Consider the following 18,349-nt stretch of genomic DNA (forward strand, 5'->3'; position numbering starts at 1 on the left):
GGGACCTGGGTTCATATCCCTTGTTCAGCTGTGAAGTTTATTTAGAGACCTTGGACTAGTTTCATCACAGGTTTGTGAGAATACTTTATGGGACGATAACAGGGGTCCCCAGCAATGCGCCCACCAGTATAATGGTGCCTGCCCAATAACTTCCCTGGCACTCACCAAGTGTTTTTAGAAAGTGGGTGGTCCAGGTAAATTGTTGCCTAGCTAGGCTTCTGATTGGCTATTGGAGATTTGAAGAAGAATAATTGCAGATTTATATTCCGCCCTTCTCTCTGAATCAGACTCCTATATCTTCTCCCCCCACAACAGACACCCTGTGAGGTGGGTGGGGCTGAGAGGGCTCTGAAAGCAGCTGCCCTTTTAAGGGCAACCTCTGCAGAGCTATGGCTGACCCAAGGCCATTCCAGCAGCTGCAAGTGGAGGAGTGGGGAATCAAACCTGGTTCTCCCAGATAAGAGTCCGTACATTTAACCACTACACCAAACTGGCTCTGTCAATTTGATTGGCTGTGTCAATTTTTTAAAACATTGCTTTGGTACCAGCTGCCTCCACTCCACAGCACAAGAGTTTTCACTGTGTGACTGAAGATTAAGCTGCTGCAGCAGCCATTTTATTAGTGGCTCAGCCTCCTTTGGCAGCCAATTTGTGTCTGTGCTCACCACACTATGTCAATTCCAAAAGTGCTCAAGGAAGAATACTATGATTAAGCTTGGCTTTCATCTCCTTTGCTGCTTCATGTACCTTTACATTATGATCCTGGCTTTGATAAATGATTGACGTCAAAATGGAGGGATCATGGTTGCTGAATTGTTAATTCTCACTCCATTGAAATATTGTGGAATCAGGTGCAGCTTTCAAGTAAACCTCAACCAGTGTCATCATGCAATATATTTTTTCCTCTTCAAACAAAAATATTTTACTGTATTTTTTTAACATATTAAAATATTTCAAAAACCATGGGGGGGAAAAAGGTTGGGGGTCCCCTGGTATGTATACTTTCCTGAGCTCCTTGGAAGAAAGATAGTATAAAAATGAAATTGAAATTGCACTTGGAGTATGCCAAAAATAAGCATACACAATAAGAACATAAAAGAAGCCATGTTGGATCAGGCCAATGGCCCATCCAGTCCAGTACTCTGTCACACAGTGACCAAAGCAAAGTTTCATCAGGAGGTCCACCAGTGAGGCCAGGACACTAGAACCCCTCCCCCTGTTGTCCCCTCCTCCCCAAGCACCAAGAATACAGAGTATCGCTTGCCCCAGACAGAGTTCCAGCTATACCTTGTGGCTAATAGCACTGATAGACCTTTGCTCTATATGTTTATCCAATACTTTATCCCTATCAAAATTCTGCCAGTGTGTTACTTTTGGGGGTGATGGAGGGGTTGGTTTTTATGAAATTTTCCCACTATTGCTCAAATATGCTTGCTTTGATTGATTTTTTGATTGATTTATTTGATTTTTATCCTGCCCTTCCTGCAAATGGGCTCATTATTCTCATTATTCAGGGAAGTTATTAACCTGATCTTCTTCCCTTTCTCAGGAGTTAGTGTGATTTTATAACGAAGCTGAAGCATCATGGCAGATGATAGTGAATGGATGAAATTACCTATTGATCAGAAATGTGAACACAAGGTAAGATAATCTTGTCCCTGAAATGATTTGTTTGCTTGGCTTTGGATTACAGACTATACTGGAAGAGTCTACTATTCTCACCTTGAGGAATGTTGTGAAACAGAAGGTTGTATTGGTATATTTTAAAACAAACTTTATAAATGAACTCTTCAGGGTTTGCTGCAAAGTGACATTTATATAGAAGATGTAGTTATATATACAAATTGTGGCTCAGATTGAGTTGAATAGTTAAGTGCAGGGCTTTCCTTGTAGAAAAAGCCCAGCAGAAACTCTTTTGCATATTAGGCCACACCTCCTGACATCACCATTGTTTCACACAGGGCTCTTTTGGTAGAAAAAGCCCAGCAGGAGCTCATTTGCCTATTAGGCCACACCCCCTGATGCCAAGCCAGCTGGAACTGCATTCCTTTGTGTTCCTGCTCTAAAAAGCCGTGTTTAAGTGCATAGTGAATGATCATCTGTATTACTTACCAATAGGATTATTAACTAATTTATTACTGTGTGTACTTTTAGTTTGTTGCAAGTCTTTAGTATCTTGCCGGTTTCTGAAGACAAGTTTAGACATTTGATTAGAAATGTGGGAGGGTCCAAAGGTGTGATAAAATTTTCACCAAATGAATATGCTACACATGGGTTGTTTACCAGCTGGGTAAATATTTATTTTGATAAATTGTCACATGGTAAGTGACTGCCTGTTCACTCTCAGTTGCTTCTCCAAGCTAGGTAATTAACTGTCATCTTTTGAATTTGAAGCATATGTAAATCAGGGTGTTCCTAAAAGAGATGTAGCTTCTGTTTTGCTAATATTGATGTTCTGTAGTTCTTGTATTTGCTGGCTATTTCACATGGAGTATCTTTGATTATTGTGTCTCAGATAACTAAAGGGACAAATGGCAATAAGGATGTGATGATAAGAATCCTATCATATAATTCCCACAAGGAATTGAAAGCCGGGGTGTTAAACCTATGGCCTGTGCGTGTGTTTCTACTTTTTTTTTTGTTGGGCTTGTCATACTGTGGCTCTTGTGGGTGCAGCTGGAGCTGCCTCCCCTCCTCACTGTTGCCTTCTATAATGTATGTGTGCGGGGTGAATTTTCTTTTTTGGTTTGTGGCTTGTCATGCTGAGGTGGCTCTTCTCCACTTGCTTTCTGCCTCCTCCCCCTTCCCCAGGCACACAGCCTTGGCCTCTACTTATTCAGTGTTCTGCTGGCACTGCTGGGGTAGGACATGCTGGATTGCAACATCTTGAACTCTGTCAGCACCTGGGTAGTTTGTGGAGACAGCAGCTTCTTCCCACTTTGTTGTTGGGACACCATCCCTTTCCCAGTCACTTGGGTGGCTGTGCAGTTGGAAGGGGGCTATTGCACTTTTATTCCATCTGTTCTTTATTGTGTACCCTTCACTTCCCTGTTTGCTGGTTGGTGCTGGAGTCCCTGTACTAATTTGTGCCTCTTGAAGAGTTTCTTCCTGTCCTCCTCTGTGCCATACCCTCTACCCACCCCTGGGGATGTTGTCAAAAGTGTTGACTTTAGATAGGCAATGAGGTTGTGGCTTAATTGAAGAGCCTCTGCTTGGCATGCAGAGAGTCCCAGGTTTTATCCCTGGCCCCTTCAGTGAAAAAGACCAGGCTGTGGCTTATGAGAAAGACTTCACCTTGAGACCATAGAGAGCCACTGCTACTCTGAGTAGACTTGGGAGGGGGAGCTTGCAATGCCCAGACATTTCATGCTTTCCCCTGGGTCTAGGCTCAGAGCATAGACCATGAGAGTGGGCTGGGGAAAGGGTTTGTTTCCCAATCCAGGCAGTATAGGGCACCAGCCCTGTGCTGTACTGCTGACTCTCCAGCAACTTCAAGAAATAATTTGGCACACTTTCCCACCATGAAATATCTCTTTAGTGATCATTTATACACAGAGAATTACAGAATAATGATTTCTGAACTTTGAAATTATTAGCAAGAAAGATTTTCTGACTTCTGAAACCTAAACAGAGATTTTGGATTTTTCCATAATCCATTTTAGTGGATGTTCATGAAGTTCCAGAGGAGCTCCAGATGGAAATAATGGATCTGCAGTGTGATGCTGTACTGAAGATAAGCTTTCTGAAGTTGGTATTAGCAAATCTTACCCGTTTCTGTGTCCTGATTACCCCCAGCTTAAGTCTTTTGCTTCTAAAAGTCTATGTTTGGGACAATGTCTGTCTGTGAACAGCTCTTTTCTGCAACAAATGTCAATACATCAAAAATATATTTGAAGCCTTCCGATATACACCTTAATAGCATACTCAAGATTACGACATTGCCTCCAGATTTTGATGCAGAATTTCAAAGCAAGAGGTGTCAGTTAAATTAATAAAGACTTAAATAAGCAAAGTAGTGCAAGAGTGTTAATGTTTTAGCACGTTGGTATTTTGAGTAAAAATGATATCATATGGGTTTTTTTGTTGTTCAGTCGCACAGTCGAATCTGACTCTTTGTGACCCCATGGACAAAGTCATGCCAGGCCCTCCTTTTTTCCACCCTCCTCTGAAGTCTGCTCAAATTCGTGTTAGTTACATCAGTAACGCTGTTCAGCCATCTAATTTTTTGCCGTCCCCAGTTCGGTGTAGTGGTTAAGTGTACAGACTCTTATCTGGGAGAACCGGGTTTGATTCCCCACTCCTCCACTTGCACCTGCTGGAATGGCCTTGGGTCAGCCATAGCTCTGGCAGAGGTTGTCCTTGAAAGGGCAGCTGCTGTGAGAGCCCTCTCCAGCCCCACCCACCTCACAGGGTGTTTGTTGTGGGGGAGGAAGGTAAAGGAGATTGTGAGCCGCTCTGAGACTCTTTGGAGTGGAGGGCAGGATATAAATCCAATATTCTTCTTCTTCTTTTGCCTTCTGTCTTTCCCAGCATCAGGATCTTCTCCAGTGAGTGCTCCCTTCTCATTTGGTGGCCAAAGTATTTGAGGTTCAGCTTCAGCATCTGACCTTTCAGGGAACAGTCAGGGTTGATTTCCCTTAGGACTGACTGATTTGATCTTGCAGTCCAAGGGACTCTCAAGATACTTCTCCAGCACCACAGCTCAAAAGCATCTATTCTTCTGCGCTCAGCCTTCCTTATGGTCCAACACTCACAGTCATACATTACTACTGGAAATACCATCGCTTTGACTATACAGACTTTTGTTGGCAGGGTGATGTCTCTACTTTTTATTATACTGCCCAGGTTCGCCATAGCTGTCCTCCCAAGGAGCAAATGTCTTGTAATTTCATGGCTACAGTCACCATCTGCAGTGATCTTGGATCCCAGAAATGTAAAGTCTGTCACGACTTCCATGTCTTCCCCTTCTATTTGCCAAGGAGTGATGGGGCCGGATGTCTTAATTTTTTTGATGTTGAGTTTCAAGCCTACTTTTGTGCTCTCCTCTTTCACCCTCAACAAGAGGTTCTTTAGGTCCTCCTCACTTTCTGCCATTAGAGTGGTATCATCTGCATATCTGAGGTTGTTGATGTTTTTCCTGAGTCTTAATTCTGGCTTCTGCTTCATCCAGGCCAACATTCCGCATGATGTACTTTGCATATAAATTAAATAACCATGACAATCTGCATCCTTGTTGAACTCCTTTTCCTATTCTAAACCAATCAATAGTTCCATATCCTGTTCTGACAGTTGCTTCTTAACCCTTATACAGGTTTCTCAGGAGACGTGAGGTGGGATGGTACTCCCATCTCTTTAAGGACTTGCCACAGTTTGTTGTGATCCACACAATCAAAGGCTTTAGCGTAGTCCAGGGGTGGGGAACCTTTTTTCTGCCAAGGGCCATTTGGATATTTATAACATCATTCGCAGGCCATACAAAATTATCAACTTAAAAAACAGTTCTTGGCCAAGGAAGAACAATTCAGGCCAGCAACATTATTGCAAATATTTTTTTTCTATTTGAAGTCATGGTGGGGGAGGTCCTAATTCAGCACACACACACACCGGCCTGCCACCCTAGGCAAATGCCTCAGTCCAGGCATATTAGACCACATCCCCTAATATTAGCATGTTAGGTCACACACTTATTAGCATATTAGGCCACACCATCTGGGATAATCACGTGCAAATTGAACTGGTGGTAGCTGGTTCCCACTGCTGCCAGCTCTCCCTCCCTGCCTTCAGCTGCTCCCAGCAGACCTTTAAAGGCACCCCAGCAGCAGTCCTTCATAATGCCCATGAGAGGGGGGGGGGCGCTCGGCCCAGCAATCCCCGAGGGACAGACCAAGTGATCTCGAGTGTCGTAACCGGCCCTTGGGCCTGATGTTTCCCACCCCTGGCATAGTCAGTGAAACAGTAATAGACGTTTTTCTGATACTCCTGTGCTTTCTTCATAATCCAACAAATGTTGGCAATTTGATCTCTACTTCTTCTACCTCTCCAAAACCCAGCTTGAATTTCTGGTAGTTCCTAATCTACATACTGCTGAAGCCTAGCTTTTAGGCTCTTTAACATGACCAGAGCTTTTTTTCTAGCAGGAGCTCCTCTGCATATTAGGCCATGCCCCCTGATGTAGCCAATCCTCCAAGAGCTTAGAGGGCTCTTCGTACAGGGCCTACTGTAAGCTCCAGGAGGATTGGCTACATCGGGGGGTGGGGCGGGTCCTAATATTCAAAGGAGCTCCTGCTAGAAAAAGAGCCCTGAATATGACCTTGCAGGCATATGAAATGAGTGCAATGGTGCGATAGTTTGAACATTCCTTGGCATTACCCTTCTTTGGGATTGGAATATAAACTGACCTTTTCCAATCCTGTGGCCACTGTTGCGTTTTCCAAATTTGCTGCCATAATGTGTGCATCACTTTAACAGCTTCATCTTTTAGGACTTTGAATAGCTCAACAGGAATACTGTCATCTCTGCTCGCTTTGTTGTTAGTAATGCTTTCTAAGGCCCATTTGACTTCACACTCCAGGATGTCTGGCTCAAGGTCAGTGATTTCACTGTCATAGTTGTCAAGGACATTGAGATCCTTCTTGTATAATTATTCTGTGTATTCTTGCCACCTCTTCCTGATTTCTTCTGCTTCTGTCAGCTCCCAGCTATTTTTGTCCATCTTTTGTCCATTTTATCGTGGCCATCTTTGCACAAAACGTTCCCTTGATTTCTCCAATTTTCTTGAAGAGATCTCGTCCTTCCCATTCTATTATTTTCTTCTATTGCTTTGCATTGTTCCTTCAGGAAGGCCTCCTTATCTCTCCTTGCTGTTCTCTGGGAATCTGCATTCAGTTGGGTGAATTTTCCCTTTTTCACCTTTGCCTTTTGCTTTCATTCTTTCCTCAGCTATTTGTAAAGCAGAGGTGGGAAACGTCCGGCCCGAGGGCCATTTATGAGATCATTTGGTCTGGCCCGCAGGGATTGCTGGGCCAAGCCAAGCTATGTGGTGGCCTCCCTGGGGTCCGGCTGACTGGCAAGGATCATGGGGCCCAGTCGTGCTGTGCAGCAGCCTCCCCTTGGCCCAGCTAGCCAGCAGGGATCCCAGGGCCCAGCTGTGCTGTAGCCTCCCTGGGGCCTAGCTGGCCAGCCAGGATTGCTTCGGGGCCTGGAAAAGTCACTGTCACAGTTCAGGTAAGTTTCCCCCTCATTTATTTCCCTTGCTTTCTATTTCTCCCCCCCCCCCCAATTTCTTTGTTTCCCTTATTCCCCTTTCTTCCTCCCTTTCTTTATTTCTTTTTCTTTCCAGTTCTTCCCCCTCATTTCTTTATTTCCTTTAATTTCCTTTTCTTTTCCTCCATTTCTTTATTTCTGTTTATTCCTTCTTCCCCCATTTCTTTATTGTTCATTCTTCCCTCCATTTCATTTCCCTTTCTTCCCCCATTTCTTTATTTCCCTCCCTCCCTTTGTTCGTTCCTTCCTCTCTCTCTCTCTTTCTCTTCCTCTTTTCCTTCCTCCCTTCCTTCCTCCCCTCTTCCTCTCTCTGGAGCCTGAGTGATGGGCATTGTGAAAGACTGCTTCTGGGGTATGTGTGTGCCTTTAAAGATCTGCTGGGAGCAACTGTAGTTTCCACATGAAGGGAGGGGTGGAGGGTGGAAGCCAGCTACCACCAGTTCAATTTGCACTTGATTATCCCAGATGGTGTGGCCTAATATGCTATTATTAGGGGATGTGGTCTAATATGCTAATGAGTTCCTGCTGGGCTTTTTCTACAGAAAAATCCCTGGACCTAGGCATTTGCCTAGGGCAGTGGGCTCAGGTTGTGTGTGCCAAATTAGGCTCTCCCCACATGATTTCAAATAGAAAAGCAATTATTTGCATTAATTTTGCCAGCCTGAATCATTCTCCCTCAGCGGAGCATTGTTTTTTAGGTTGATAATTTTGTAGCAAATGATGTTATAAATATCCAAATGGCCCTTGGCAGAAAAAAGGTTCCCCACCCCTGTTGTAAAGCCTCATCAGACAGCCTCTTTACTTTCTTGCATTTCTTTTTCTTTGGGATGGTGCTGATTGCTGCTTTCTGTACAATGTCACAGACCTCTGTCCATAGTTCTTCAGACACTCTTGTCTTTCAACTCTAGTTCCTATTCTTCACCTCCGCTGTATATTCATAAGGGATGTGATCAAGGTCAAACATGAATGGCCTAATGGATTCCCCAGTTTTCTTCAGTTTAAGCCTGAATTTTGCATTGAGTAGCTCATGATCAATGTTCCCTCTAAGCTGAAGAGTCTTGTGAGCACAAATTCTACTTTGTGAGCTACTGGCACGAAAGTTGTGAGCTGCAGCATAAATCAGTGTGCCCTGGGGTTATTCTTCCTGAGCTAAGACAAAAATGTGTGAGCTGGAGGCTAAAAATCTGAGCTAGCTCATGCTAACTCAGCTTAGAGGGAACACTGCTCATGATCTGAGCTGGTGTAAATTATGATTGTATTGATGGAAGAACTGAGGCCTGGGTGTATTTGTACTGCACTTTCCCCATACATTTATAGTCTTCCAATAAGCAAGCCAGCCTGCCATTTAATATTCGTTTTTCTTCTGAGTAGTTATTTTGTTGGTTCTGTCAGCAGCTATTTTGTGTTTATTTCCATTACAGAGTAGCCAAATTTGTTCATGAGTCACTTCAAATAATGCCTAGTCTAATCCTTTATGTAGTAATTTGAGGTGGTAAAAATGAATGAATGATGATCTAATGTATGGTTTCTCAGACACATCAGTGTTTTTTGATACATAGCATATGGCTGTACTGTGGCATCTTGGGAATCACTGTTCAGTTATATTCTTGGGACCATAGTCATTTTTTTCTTTATGTGCTGTAATTGATTAATGCTTCACACTGTAATGTTTTAAGGTAGAAGAGAATAAGAACAGCTGGCATTTATATTCATAACTATAAATCCACATGCTGCTTTTCTGTTCTTGTCTGAATGTAAGAAAACTAACATTACCAACATCTTGCTATTTGACTAAAGCAGAAATCTAATTGGAACCTTTTCCTTCCTAGTTGTGGAAAGCCAGATTAAATGGCTATGAAGAAGCTTTGAAGCTGTTTGAGAAAATAGATGATGAGAAGAGCCCTGAATGGTCCAAGTACCTTGGACTTATAAAGAAATTTGTAATAGATTCCAATGCAGTAGCTCAGCTGAAAGGATTAGAAGCAGCACTCGCCTATATTGAAAATGCTCATGTAGCAGGAAAGTAAGTTTATTGTTCAGTATGATGCTTTTGCAGGGGACTGTATGAACATTTTGCAGTGATCTTGCCTAACAGGTGTTGGTCTGGAAGTTCTACTTGAACGGAGTTGACCCTTCTTAAGGTTTAAGAAATATCCCTGTGAAACATGTGTTCTTACTTGTTGCCCTGATCTTACTCTTGATTCTATGAACTTCTCCTGTTGAGTGCCTTGTGCAGCTATTACATTTTAAATCAATTGCCCCAAATTCATATTTTTGCCATAGTTTAAAGAGGTTTTTTTAGAGCCATATGGATTAAAACTTTAAAATGAAACCTACATTGTCAAGATTATAGAAAATAAGCAGGCAATTTTTTAAAAAAATCCAGACTTGCTTAACTGAATTCTTGAAATGCTGTTTTTGCAGCTAAGACGTGTGCAAAAATAGATTGTGAATAAAATACCAAATGGTAACCCATAGTTGCATGTTATGGCCTACATCTTCTGAACTTCAAACAGCTAATTGCTTCATCCTGTTGTATTATATATGTTAGATCAAACTCCAGTTGGTTAGTTCTTTCGCTTGTAAAATACTATGTTGCCTGTTCTAGAGGAGCATAGTATTTTTGTGGAGTTTTTAAGCACTGACATTTAACTCATCTTTTTCAAAACGGGTTCTACCTCCCTTATAGAGAGTAGTTTCCAGTGGGATGATTCATGGAAGTTGATTGTTTTAATGACTGATAAAGGAATGACATGAATGTGTGAACTGGCCATGGGAAACTGAATTTCCAAATCTCTAATGCAATTCTTATTAGAATTGGTTCGCATGTTCACCTGGCTGTAATGCACTTGCATGTGCATGAATGAGGCTTTAGTATGTATCTGTAGAATGTAAGACAATTCTGTATTTCAGAGACATCTTTTGTATGTTGCTTAGGGTGGGTATGACTCTTTCATTGAATCATAGAGTTGGAAGGGATCTCAGGGTCATCTAGTTCAACCCCTGCACAATGCAGGAAATTCACAAATACTTCCTACACACAAATAAATCCCCAGTGACCCCCTACTCCATTCCCAGAACACGGCAAAAGAAAACAATTCTGCCCCATCCTATATGACAGCCTTCAAGTACTTGAAGATGGTGATCATATTACCTCTCAGCTGTCTCCTCTCCAGGCTAAACATACCCAGCTCCTTGAACCTTTCCTTGTAGGACTTTGTCTTCAGCAATACTCCCTCTAAGCTGTGGAGTCTTGTGACCAAAAATTCTGCTTCATGAGCTACTGGCATTAAAGTTGTGAGCTACTGCATAAATTAGTTTGCTCTGGGGCCATTTTTCCTGAGCTAAGACAAAAATGTGTGAGCCAGAGGCTTAAAAACTGTGAGTTAACTTGCACTAATTCAACATAGAGGGAGCACTGGTCTTCAGACCCTTTACCATTTTCATTGCCCTCCTCTGGACACATTCCAGCTTGTCTATATCTTTCTTAAATTGTGGTGCCCAAAACTGAACACAATATACTAGGTAAGGTCTAACCAGAGCAGAGCAAAGTGATACCATCACTTTACACAATCTGGACACTATACTTCTGTTGATACAGCCCAAAATTGAATTTGCCTTTTTAGCCACCCCATCACACTGCTGACTCATGCTCAGTGTACGGTCCACTAACAAGACACGTCTCCCCAATCCTGTAATGATGCACTGGATTTATCCTACCTAAATGCAGAACTTTATATATATATCCCAGTTAAAATTAATTTTATTTGTTTTAGCCCAGTTTTCCAGCCTGTCAAGATCATCCTGTATCCTGACTCTGTCCTCTACTGTACATGTGACCCCTCCCTATTTAATATCATCTGCATATTTATTAAGCATTCCTTCATCCAGGTCATTTAAGAACATAAGAGAAGCCATGTTAGATCAGGCCAGTCCAACACTCTGTGTCACACTGGCAAAATTTTTATTTATACACACACACACACACACACTGTGCCTAATAGTCACTGATGGACCTCTGCTCCATATTTTTATCTAAACCCCTCTTGAAGGTGGCTATGCTTGTGGCCGCCACCACCTCTTGTGGCAGTGAATTCCACATGTTAATCACCCTTTGGGTGAAGAAGTACTTCCTTTTATCCGTTTTAACCTGTCTGCTCAGCAATTTCATCAAATGCCCACGAGTTCTTGTATTGTGAGAAAGGGAGAAAAGTACTTCTTTCTCTACTTTCTCCATCCCATGTATTATCTTGTAAACCTCTAGATAATGCATGGGATGGAAAAAGTAGAGAAAGAAGTACTTTTCTCCCTTTCTCACAATACAAGAACTCGTGGGCATTCGATGAAATTGCTGAGCAGACAGGTTTATGAAGATGTTGAACAAAACAGGTCCCAGGACAGATATTTGGGAACAGAATAATTAAACATATGCTTTAGGCCTTTTAATAATGTATACAAAAGTTCAACACTAAATGGAAATATATGTAAATAAGAATTAGAGGCATAATAACAAATTTGGAAAAGAGGGTATGACTACCAAAAGTAATAGGGCTATTAATTTTAGTTTACATCACAGTATTGTGTTGCCTAATTTTGTGCTTTTCTTATTTTAAAAGAACAACAGGTGAAGTAGTCTCTGGAGTTGTAAATAAAGTGTTCAACCAGCCTAAAGCAAGAGCCAAGGAGCTGGGCATAGACATATGTCTTATGTTTGTTGAAATTGAAAAAGGGGAAGTAGTGCAAGAAGAGCTACTTAAAGGCTTGGACAACAAGAACCCTAAGATTATAGTAGCATGCATAGAGACACTGAGGAGAGCACTAAGGTAAGAAGACACAGCTGTACTCTAAAGGGGAGGAGATGATGATTAATGGATGTTGGTATTGTAGTCTGTTTTAAAGTGCAGTAAAACAGCAATTATGCTCACTCTGCCTTCTGGAAAACAGATTATTGAAATTATTACTTCATCAGACTCCATAGTATCTTGATGTGCTGCCATGGCAAGCATTTGATCCAGTTAATACTTCTTAAAAGGAGCCATCATAGGAGTATTTCAGAGCTTGGATGCCATAGGTTGTTGCTTTTTAGATTTTATAAAGAATTGCAAATGTTATGACAAAGGAACTGTAAAATCATTGGCCATGATCAAAAGAATTGACATCTTAATGCTAGACTCCCAAGAGTTTTCTGTTTGTTCTTTAAATAACAACACACCAGGTCTTCTTTCTCCCCTGCCTGCAGTTTTTCAAACAGTGTCTTTTGGTGATGACATTTTGATTAAAGACAGGAGATGAATCTCACTTAGGTTTGTGCTAGCTGCTGAGTGCATCTGAATAATCCTTGGGATCTCACCTTTAGACACATGTCATACCAGTTTCATCATGTTTTGTTTGTCAACAGTGGAATAATTTAAATCAGTTAAGAAAAAATTTTCTATATGTTAAATGCTTAATGAGTGAATCTGTGCTAAACTAATGTTCAGTGAAATAATAGTTTCTGTCTTCAGGAGTCTGGTTATGTATTCCTGTGGTTTTTATTGACAAATTGTAATAATATTTTGATATTCTGTATATGTGCTGTAGCTGTTACAAGTTTGTTTCCTAGCTGTTGCTGAAGTTTTGGATTGCAACATACTCTCATTTATAGCTGAACAAAATATTACCACCCTGCTAAAGTTAGTTAATAGAAGTGCCCCCAAAATAGGTCATCCTAAAAATTCCATATGAAAGGAATGTAGAGGAACCCATTTGCATAGCAAGCTGGATTTTATGCTTTTAAAATAATGTTTAAGGGCTCACTAGAGCAGATGTATGCCATAATCATGCTATGGTAAACTAATATCTATTTATTTTTCAGTGAATTTGGTTCAAAAATAATTTCACTGAAACCAATAATTAAAGTATTGCCAAAACTTTTTGAGTCTCGAGAGAAGGCTGTTCGAGATGAAGCCAAACTTCTTGCCATAGAGATCTATCGATGGATAAAGGATGCACTTAGACCTCCATTACAGAATATAAACTCTGTTCAGGTAAGCTTGGCAAGTTTCTGGATCTGCCATTCGTAGCAATCAGATGCTGATTAGCCATATACTTCCTCATGCTTTTATGACAACAGAAGGTTTGCCCAGAAGAATAACTTCTAAGTCCAGCTCCAGGAGTTAGTCTTCAGAACTTACATAGCAGTCTACAAATAATCTTACCACTGACAAGTGCATTTTATTCTATTGAGAGTTCTTGTTCATACTGTTTTTGTACTATGGAATCCATGGGTGTGTTCTTAGTCATATTCTTAGCAGGGATAATTTGAGGTTAGCAAAGTGTATATTTTAAAATAAAGTATGCTGTATTTGCAGTGTCTCTTCTGCTTCTAGTTTGAGTACCTCAATGTGATTGCCTTGCATTGTTTGCAATTTAACGTGTGCAGTGGTGGGCATTCAGCATGGTGCCTAGCCTTGTGTTTGGTGCTCATGTACATTCACTATTTACAGGCCTGGTTAGATGGTGTATACTCCAGGGACATCATGTGGGGGAGTTAGGCATTGTTTAAAATGCACTCCATTAGTGGATGTCCTAAACTCTTCCCATGCCTTGAATCAAGATAGCCAAGGAAAGCACATTTTACTTGTTAGATGTTTAGGGCAGCTGTATCAGGGAAGAGGGACAGTCATGGCAAAGCAATACTAGAACATGCATTCACAAAGTGTTTGCAGCTTGGACCTTAGCCCTGAGTCAGCCCAGCAATATAGGCCAGATCAGAATGGTAACAAATGACTCAGTGTGCTCATGCACTCATGGAATAGGATTGAAGCATTTAATTTAAATTGAAACCTTTTTTTGTATTGATTTTTTTTTACACAGTGATGACATATGTGACATGTGAAAATACATCTGGTGAAACTTTTGCAGTATAATTCTGCTCATTTGGAAAACAGTTTTTGGAACTTTAATGAATCCAGTTTGCAATCAAACTTTCATCCCATTAGAGGGGCATTTTAGCTTTTCTGTTATATTGGACATTTGTTTATGAACAGTCTACTTTTAAAAAGTAACACAAATTATTTAAAGTGGGACTCCTTTGGGGGAAAGTAGCAAATGCCTGCTTAACTCCTACTTGTGCTATTGTTGTCCACTAGCAAAAAACATCTGTTTATGTAATGAAGCATTTGGATCTGTTTCAGTGTCTCCATCTTATAATTGTAAATAGATTCAAGTGGGCAGCTGTGTTGGTCTGAATTAGTAGAACAAAATAGGAGTCAAGTTTCACCTTTAAGACCAACTTAGTTTTATTCAGAATGTAAGCTTTCGTGTGCTCTAAGCACACTTCATCAGATGAGGAATCTGGTACAGTGAGCAGAGCCCACACATAGCTGGTAGGCAGTAGCTCAGAATGCAAAATGGTACAAATTTAAGATCCAATGACAGAATAATAAAATTATCTTGTGGGCAGTGGTTTAGAATGCAAAATGGTACAAATTTAATATCCAGTGATCCAGAATAGTAAAATTAACAAATTGAGCAAACCTTTGATCTGAGTAGCATGAGCATGCAAAAGCAATAAAACAGCAATATGTCAAAACGTGAGAATGTCTGTTAATGACTCTATTGTTAGAAATGCCTTCCTTTTGGCACAGGCTTATATCTCAGAAGTTTTGCCATCCAACAAATTTACCTTTTAACATGTAACATACATATAGTTTGCCATTAGGAGAAAAATACATTAAAATATAGTGGGAGATGGGTACAGTATATGTAATGGGATAAACAACCAATATCCCTGTTTGAGTATGTCAATACAGCTAAAAGAGAAATACATTGGGTAGTGACGTTCTTGTCCACCTAATTTACTTTTTAAAAGTAAATTTTATACATATACTGTACCCATCTCCCACTATATTTTAATGTATTTTTCTCCTAATGGCAAACTATATATAAATTTGTTGGATGGCAAAACTTCTGAGATAGAAATGCCTTCCTTTTGACACAGGCTTATAACAATAGAGTCATTAACAGACATTCTCACATTTTGACATATTACTGTTTTATTGCTTTCTCACGCTCATGCTACTCAGATCAAAGGTTTGCTCAATTTGTTAATTTTACTATTCTGTCATTGGATCTTAAATTTGTACCATTATGTATTCTAAACCACTGCCTACCAGATAATTTTACTATTCTGTCATTGGATCTTAAATTTGTACCATTATGTATTCTAAACCACTGCCTACCAGATAATTTTACTATTCTGTCATTGGATCTTAAATTTGTACCATTATGTATTCTAAACCACTGCCTACCAGATAATTTTACTATTCTGTCATTGGATCTTAAATTTGTACCATTTTGCATTCTGAGCTACTGCCTACCAGCTGTGTGTGGCTCTGCTCACTGTACCGGATTCCTCATCTGATGAAGTGTGCTTAGAGCACACGAAAGCTTACATTCTGAAAAAAACTAAGTTGGCCTTAAAGGTGCAACTTGACTCCTATTTTATAATTGTAAAGTTTGACTGAATTTGCAGCAGTTTCATGATAGACTTGTCACTTCTTTTGCTAGACTTGATAAAATGATATATAATTGATGTGCGATAGCAGTTTTGTATATTCAGGTTAGCAAGTAATAGCATTAATTATGTGAACTGCAAAATGCATATATGGAGCAGCTCAGACTGATGTATGATCATGGGAGAGTGCTCCCATGAAGTTGTCAGTATGTTTATTTGGTGTTATCTGCACTTAGTGTAATTCACTGAATGTATTTTAGCAACCTACCCTGCTTCTTTCACCTCTTTGTAGTTGGTTAGGCAGTCTGCAACTGGCTTTATGGCCTAAGGAGCTGTATTTACTAGGGATGGGCACAAACCAGGGCGTGTCCTCCCAAGCTAGTTCGCAAACCTGAACTAGTTTGTGAACCAGTTTATGCAGGAAGTGGGCCCCCTAGGTCATCGAGGTATGTCAGGTGCGGGTTCAGTAGTGTATAGAATGGACCCTGTGTGATGTAGAGGCATCCAGCTCGTAGTGTACTTCCCTGAGATGCCCCTCCACATATCCCACAAGTTACACAGAATCATAGAGTTGGAAGGAGCCATACAGGCCATCTAGTCCAACCGCCTGGTCAGTGTAGGATCAGCATGCAGGTTGGACTTGGGGGTCTGAGTCACGGACCCCCAAAAGGTGCTCCCAGAAAAGTGTTTTTTGGGGGAGATGTCAGGTGTGGGTTCAGGAGTACATAGACTAGACCACCCTCTGTCCAACTGAAAATGTGATCACTGAGCAGAACAAGCCTGCCTAGGCCTGGGAGCCACCTGCATGCCTGCAGGTGCTTGCTTCTACCCAGTCCCACCATCCTTCCCTCTGTGGACTATCAAAGTAAATCTTCCTGGTCTCTGTGCATCACACTGAGGGGATATAGGCGCCCACGCCGATCACGATCGGTAAACTTGAAAGCTGCGGATTTCCGCGCCCCAGGCCCAGTGCGCATGTGCAGAAGCCCCACTGCGCTTGCCCACTAGGACCGGAGCGGACATCCCGGCAGTTCTCTTCTGACCGCCACTTGGATCAGTCGATCATCGCTACGGTCGGTGAACTTTTCTTGAATTATTAGGATTCATTGGATTTCCAGAGACTTTCTTAGTGTGTTTTTTTCTTTCGTTAGTTTGGTGAGAGTAGAGGAGGAAAGGATTATTAGCTCCTTTCCCCTTCCCCCCCTTTTTTCTTTAACCCCCCCCCCCTTCCCCTTCGCATGGACAAGTGTTGGGGATTTTTCAAGAGGTGTGCAAAGTGCGGGAGTAAAATCGCCCCACCTGATGGCCACACACTCTGTCTACTCTGCCTGGGAGAGTCGCATAGACCGGACTCGTGCACACATTGTGCCAGGTTTTCGAAGCAGACAAAAAAGAATCGGGCAGCCCGCCTAGCAGCTGCATTGATGGAGCAGGTGTTGTCTCCAAAAAAGATGTCAACTTCATCGGACCGTGTCTACAAACAATCGACATCGGAGTTGGTCGATACCGACAGTCCCCCTTCCGATGCCGATCGCTCCACAAAGAGAGCGGGCTTGGCATCTAAGCCTCCACTCCTGCAAAACGGCCAAGGGAGGAGAAGGGAGCTCAGCCGGAAGCGAAAAAGAGGAAGAAGACGGACAAGCTCAAACACAGCAAGGCTGGCGTTCTTTCCTCTCCAGCTTCTCCATCGGACCCAATGGCCCCTATTGTTCCACCACTGAAGCTTTTCGCGTCGCCAAGCCGTCGGCTAAGCCCACCGACGTTGGCTTCCACGTCAACTCAGATTGCCATCTCATCTGACTCTGACCGCGTCCTAGAGCTAATGCAGCGCTCGGGTGCGGAGGACAGTCCTCCTGAACTCATTCATACGGTTGCTGAGACCCCTCGGTCCCGAAGCCCGCTTCGGGATCGATTTGACAGCCCTCATCAGGGTCGATCCTGCAGTCCTTGTCGAGGGAGCTCTTCCACTCCTCAACATCGATCCCAGAGTCTTCGACGTGATCGCTCCAGAAGCCTTCAGCAAGACTTATCCCGGAGCCCTCGATGTCGGCGCTGATCTCGGGATTCGGAAAGGGATAGATCCCCACACAGCCGCTCGCCAAGACTGCGGCCTAAAGAAGGCTCTCCACCCAGACGGCTGCCACCTCCACTGCCGTGGGATCAGCGGCAATGGCAATATCTATATGGATCGTATCCGATGCCTTCAGTTTTTCCTTGGTTTCTCCCGAGACAGACGGAATGGGACCAGCACTCGGAAGCATCCTGCAGATCTCGGACGTCTTATAGGCCTCCAAAACGTGCTCCATCTGCCTCGGTGTCGAAACCACCAGATGCTGAATCACTTCGTTGGCAGAAAGTGTCTCCGCGCTCCCGAGGCGCTGAGCAGGTCATGATTCCAGAGTCGGTTCCGGCTCCAGACACACCGCGGCCTCCATCAGAGCATACGGAATCGCTGGAAGGCTCCCCCAGATCGGAAGAGGGCTCGATCCCGGAGGAGCAAGGGGTTTCTTCGTCGCCGGAAGAACCATCACCCTCACACAAGGTGGTTGAGGAACAACCCATATCCCTGTCTGAAGACCTCAAATCTTA

The 18,349-nt window shown here is 42.3% G+C and overlaps 1 protein-coding gene across 7 annotated transcripts in view; it reads left to right on the forward strand.

The window, feature by feature from the left end:
- Window positions 1–18,349, forward strand: part of CKAP5 (cytoskeleton associated protein 5) — a 154,884-nt gene that overhangs the window by 20,081 nt on the left and 116,454 nt on the right. For all 7 annotated transcript variants that reach the window (XM_060261131.1, XM_060261132.1, XM_060261129.1 and 4 more), the window contains exons 2-5: window positions 1,550–1,641; window positions 9,093–9,286; window positions 11,880–12,086; window positions 13,118–13,289. In XM_060261131.1, coding sequence (XP_060117114.1) covers window positions 1,585–1,641; window positions 9,093–9,286; window positions 11,880–12,086; window positions 13,118–13,289 — 630 coding nt within the window. In that variant the 5' untranslated portion in view covers window positions 1,550–1,584. The remainder of the gene's footprint in view (window positions 1–1,549; window positions 1,642–9,092; window positions 9,287–11,879; window positions 12,087–13,117; window positions 13,290–18,349) is intronic.

This window comes from Heteronotia binoei, chromosome 21, assembly GCF_032191835.1.
Source record: "Heteronotia binoei isolate CCM8104 ecotype False Entrance Well chromosome 21, APGP_CSIRO_Hbin_v1, whole genome shotgun sequence".
Classification (NCBI taxonomy): Eukaryota; Metazoa; Chordata; class Lepidosauria; order Squamata; family Gekkonidae; genus Heteronotia; species Heteronotia binoei.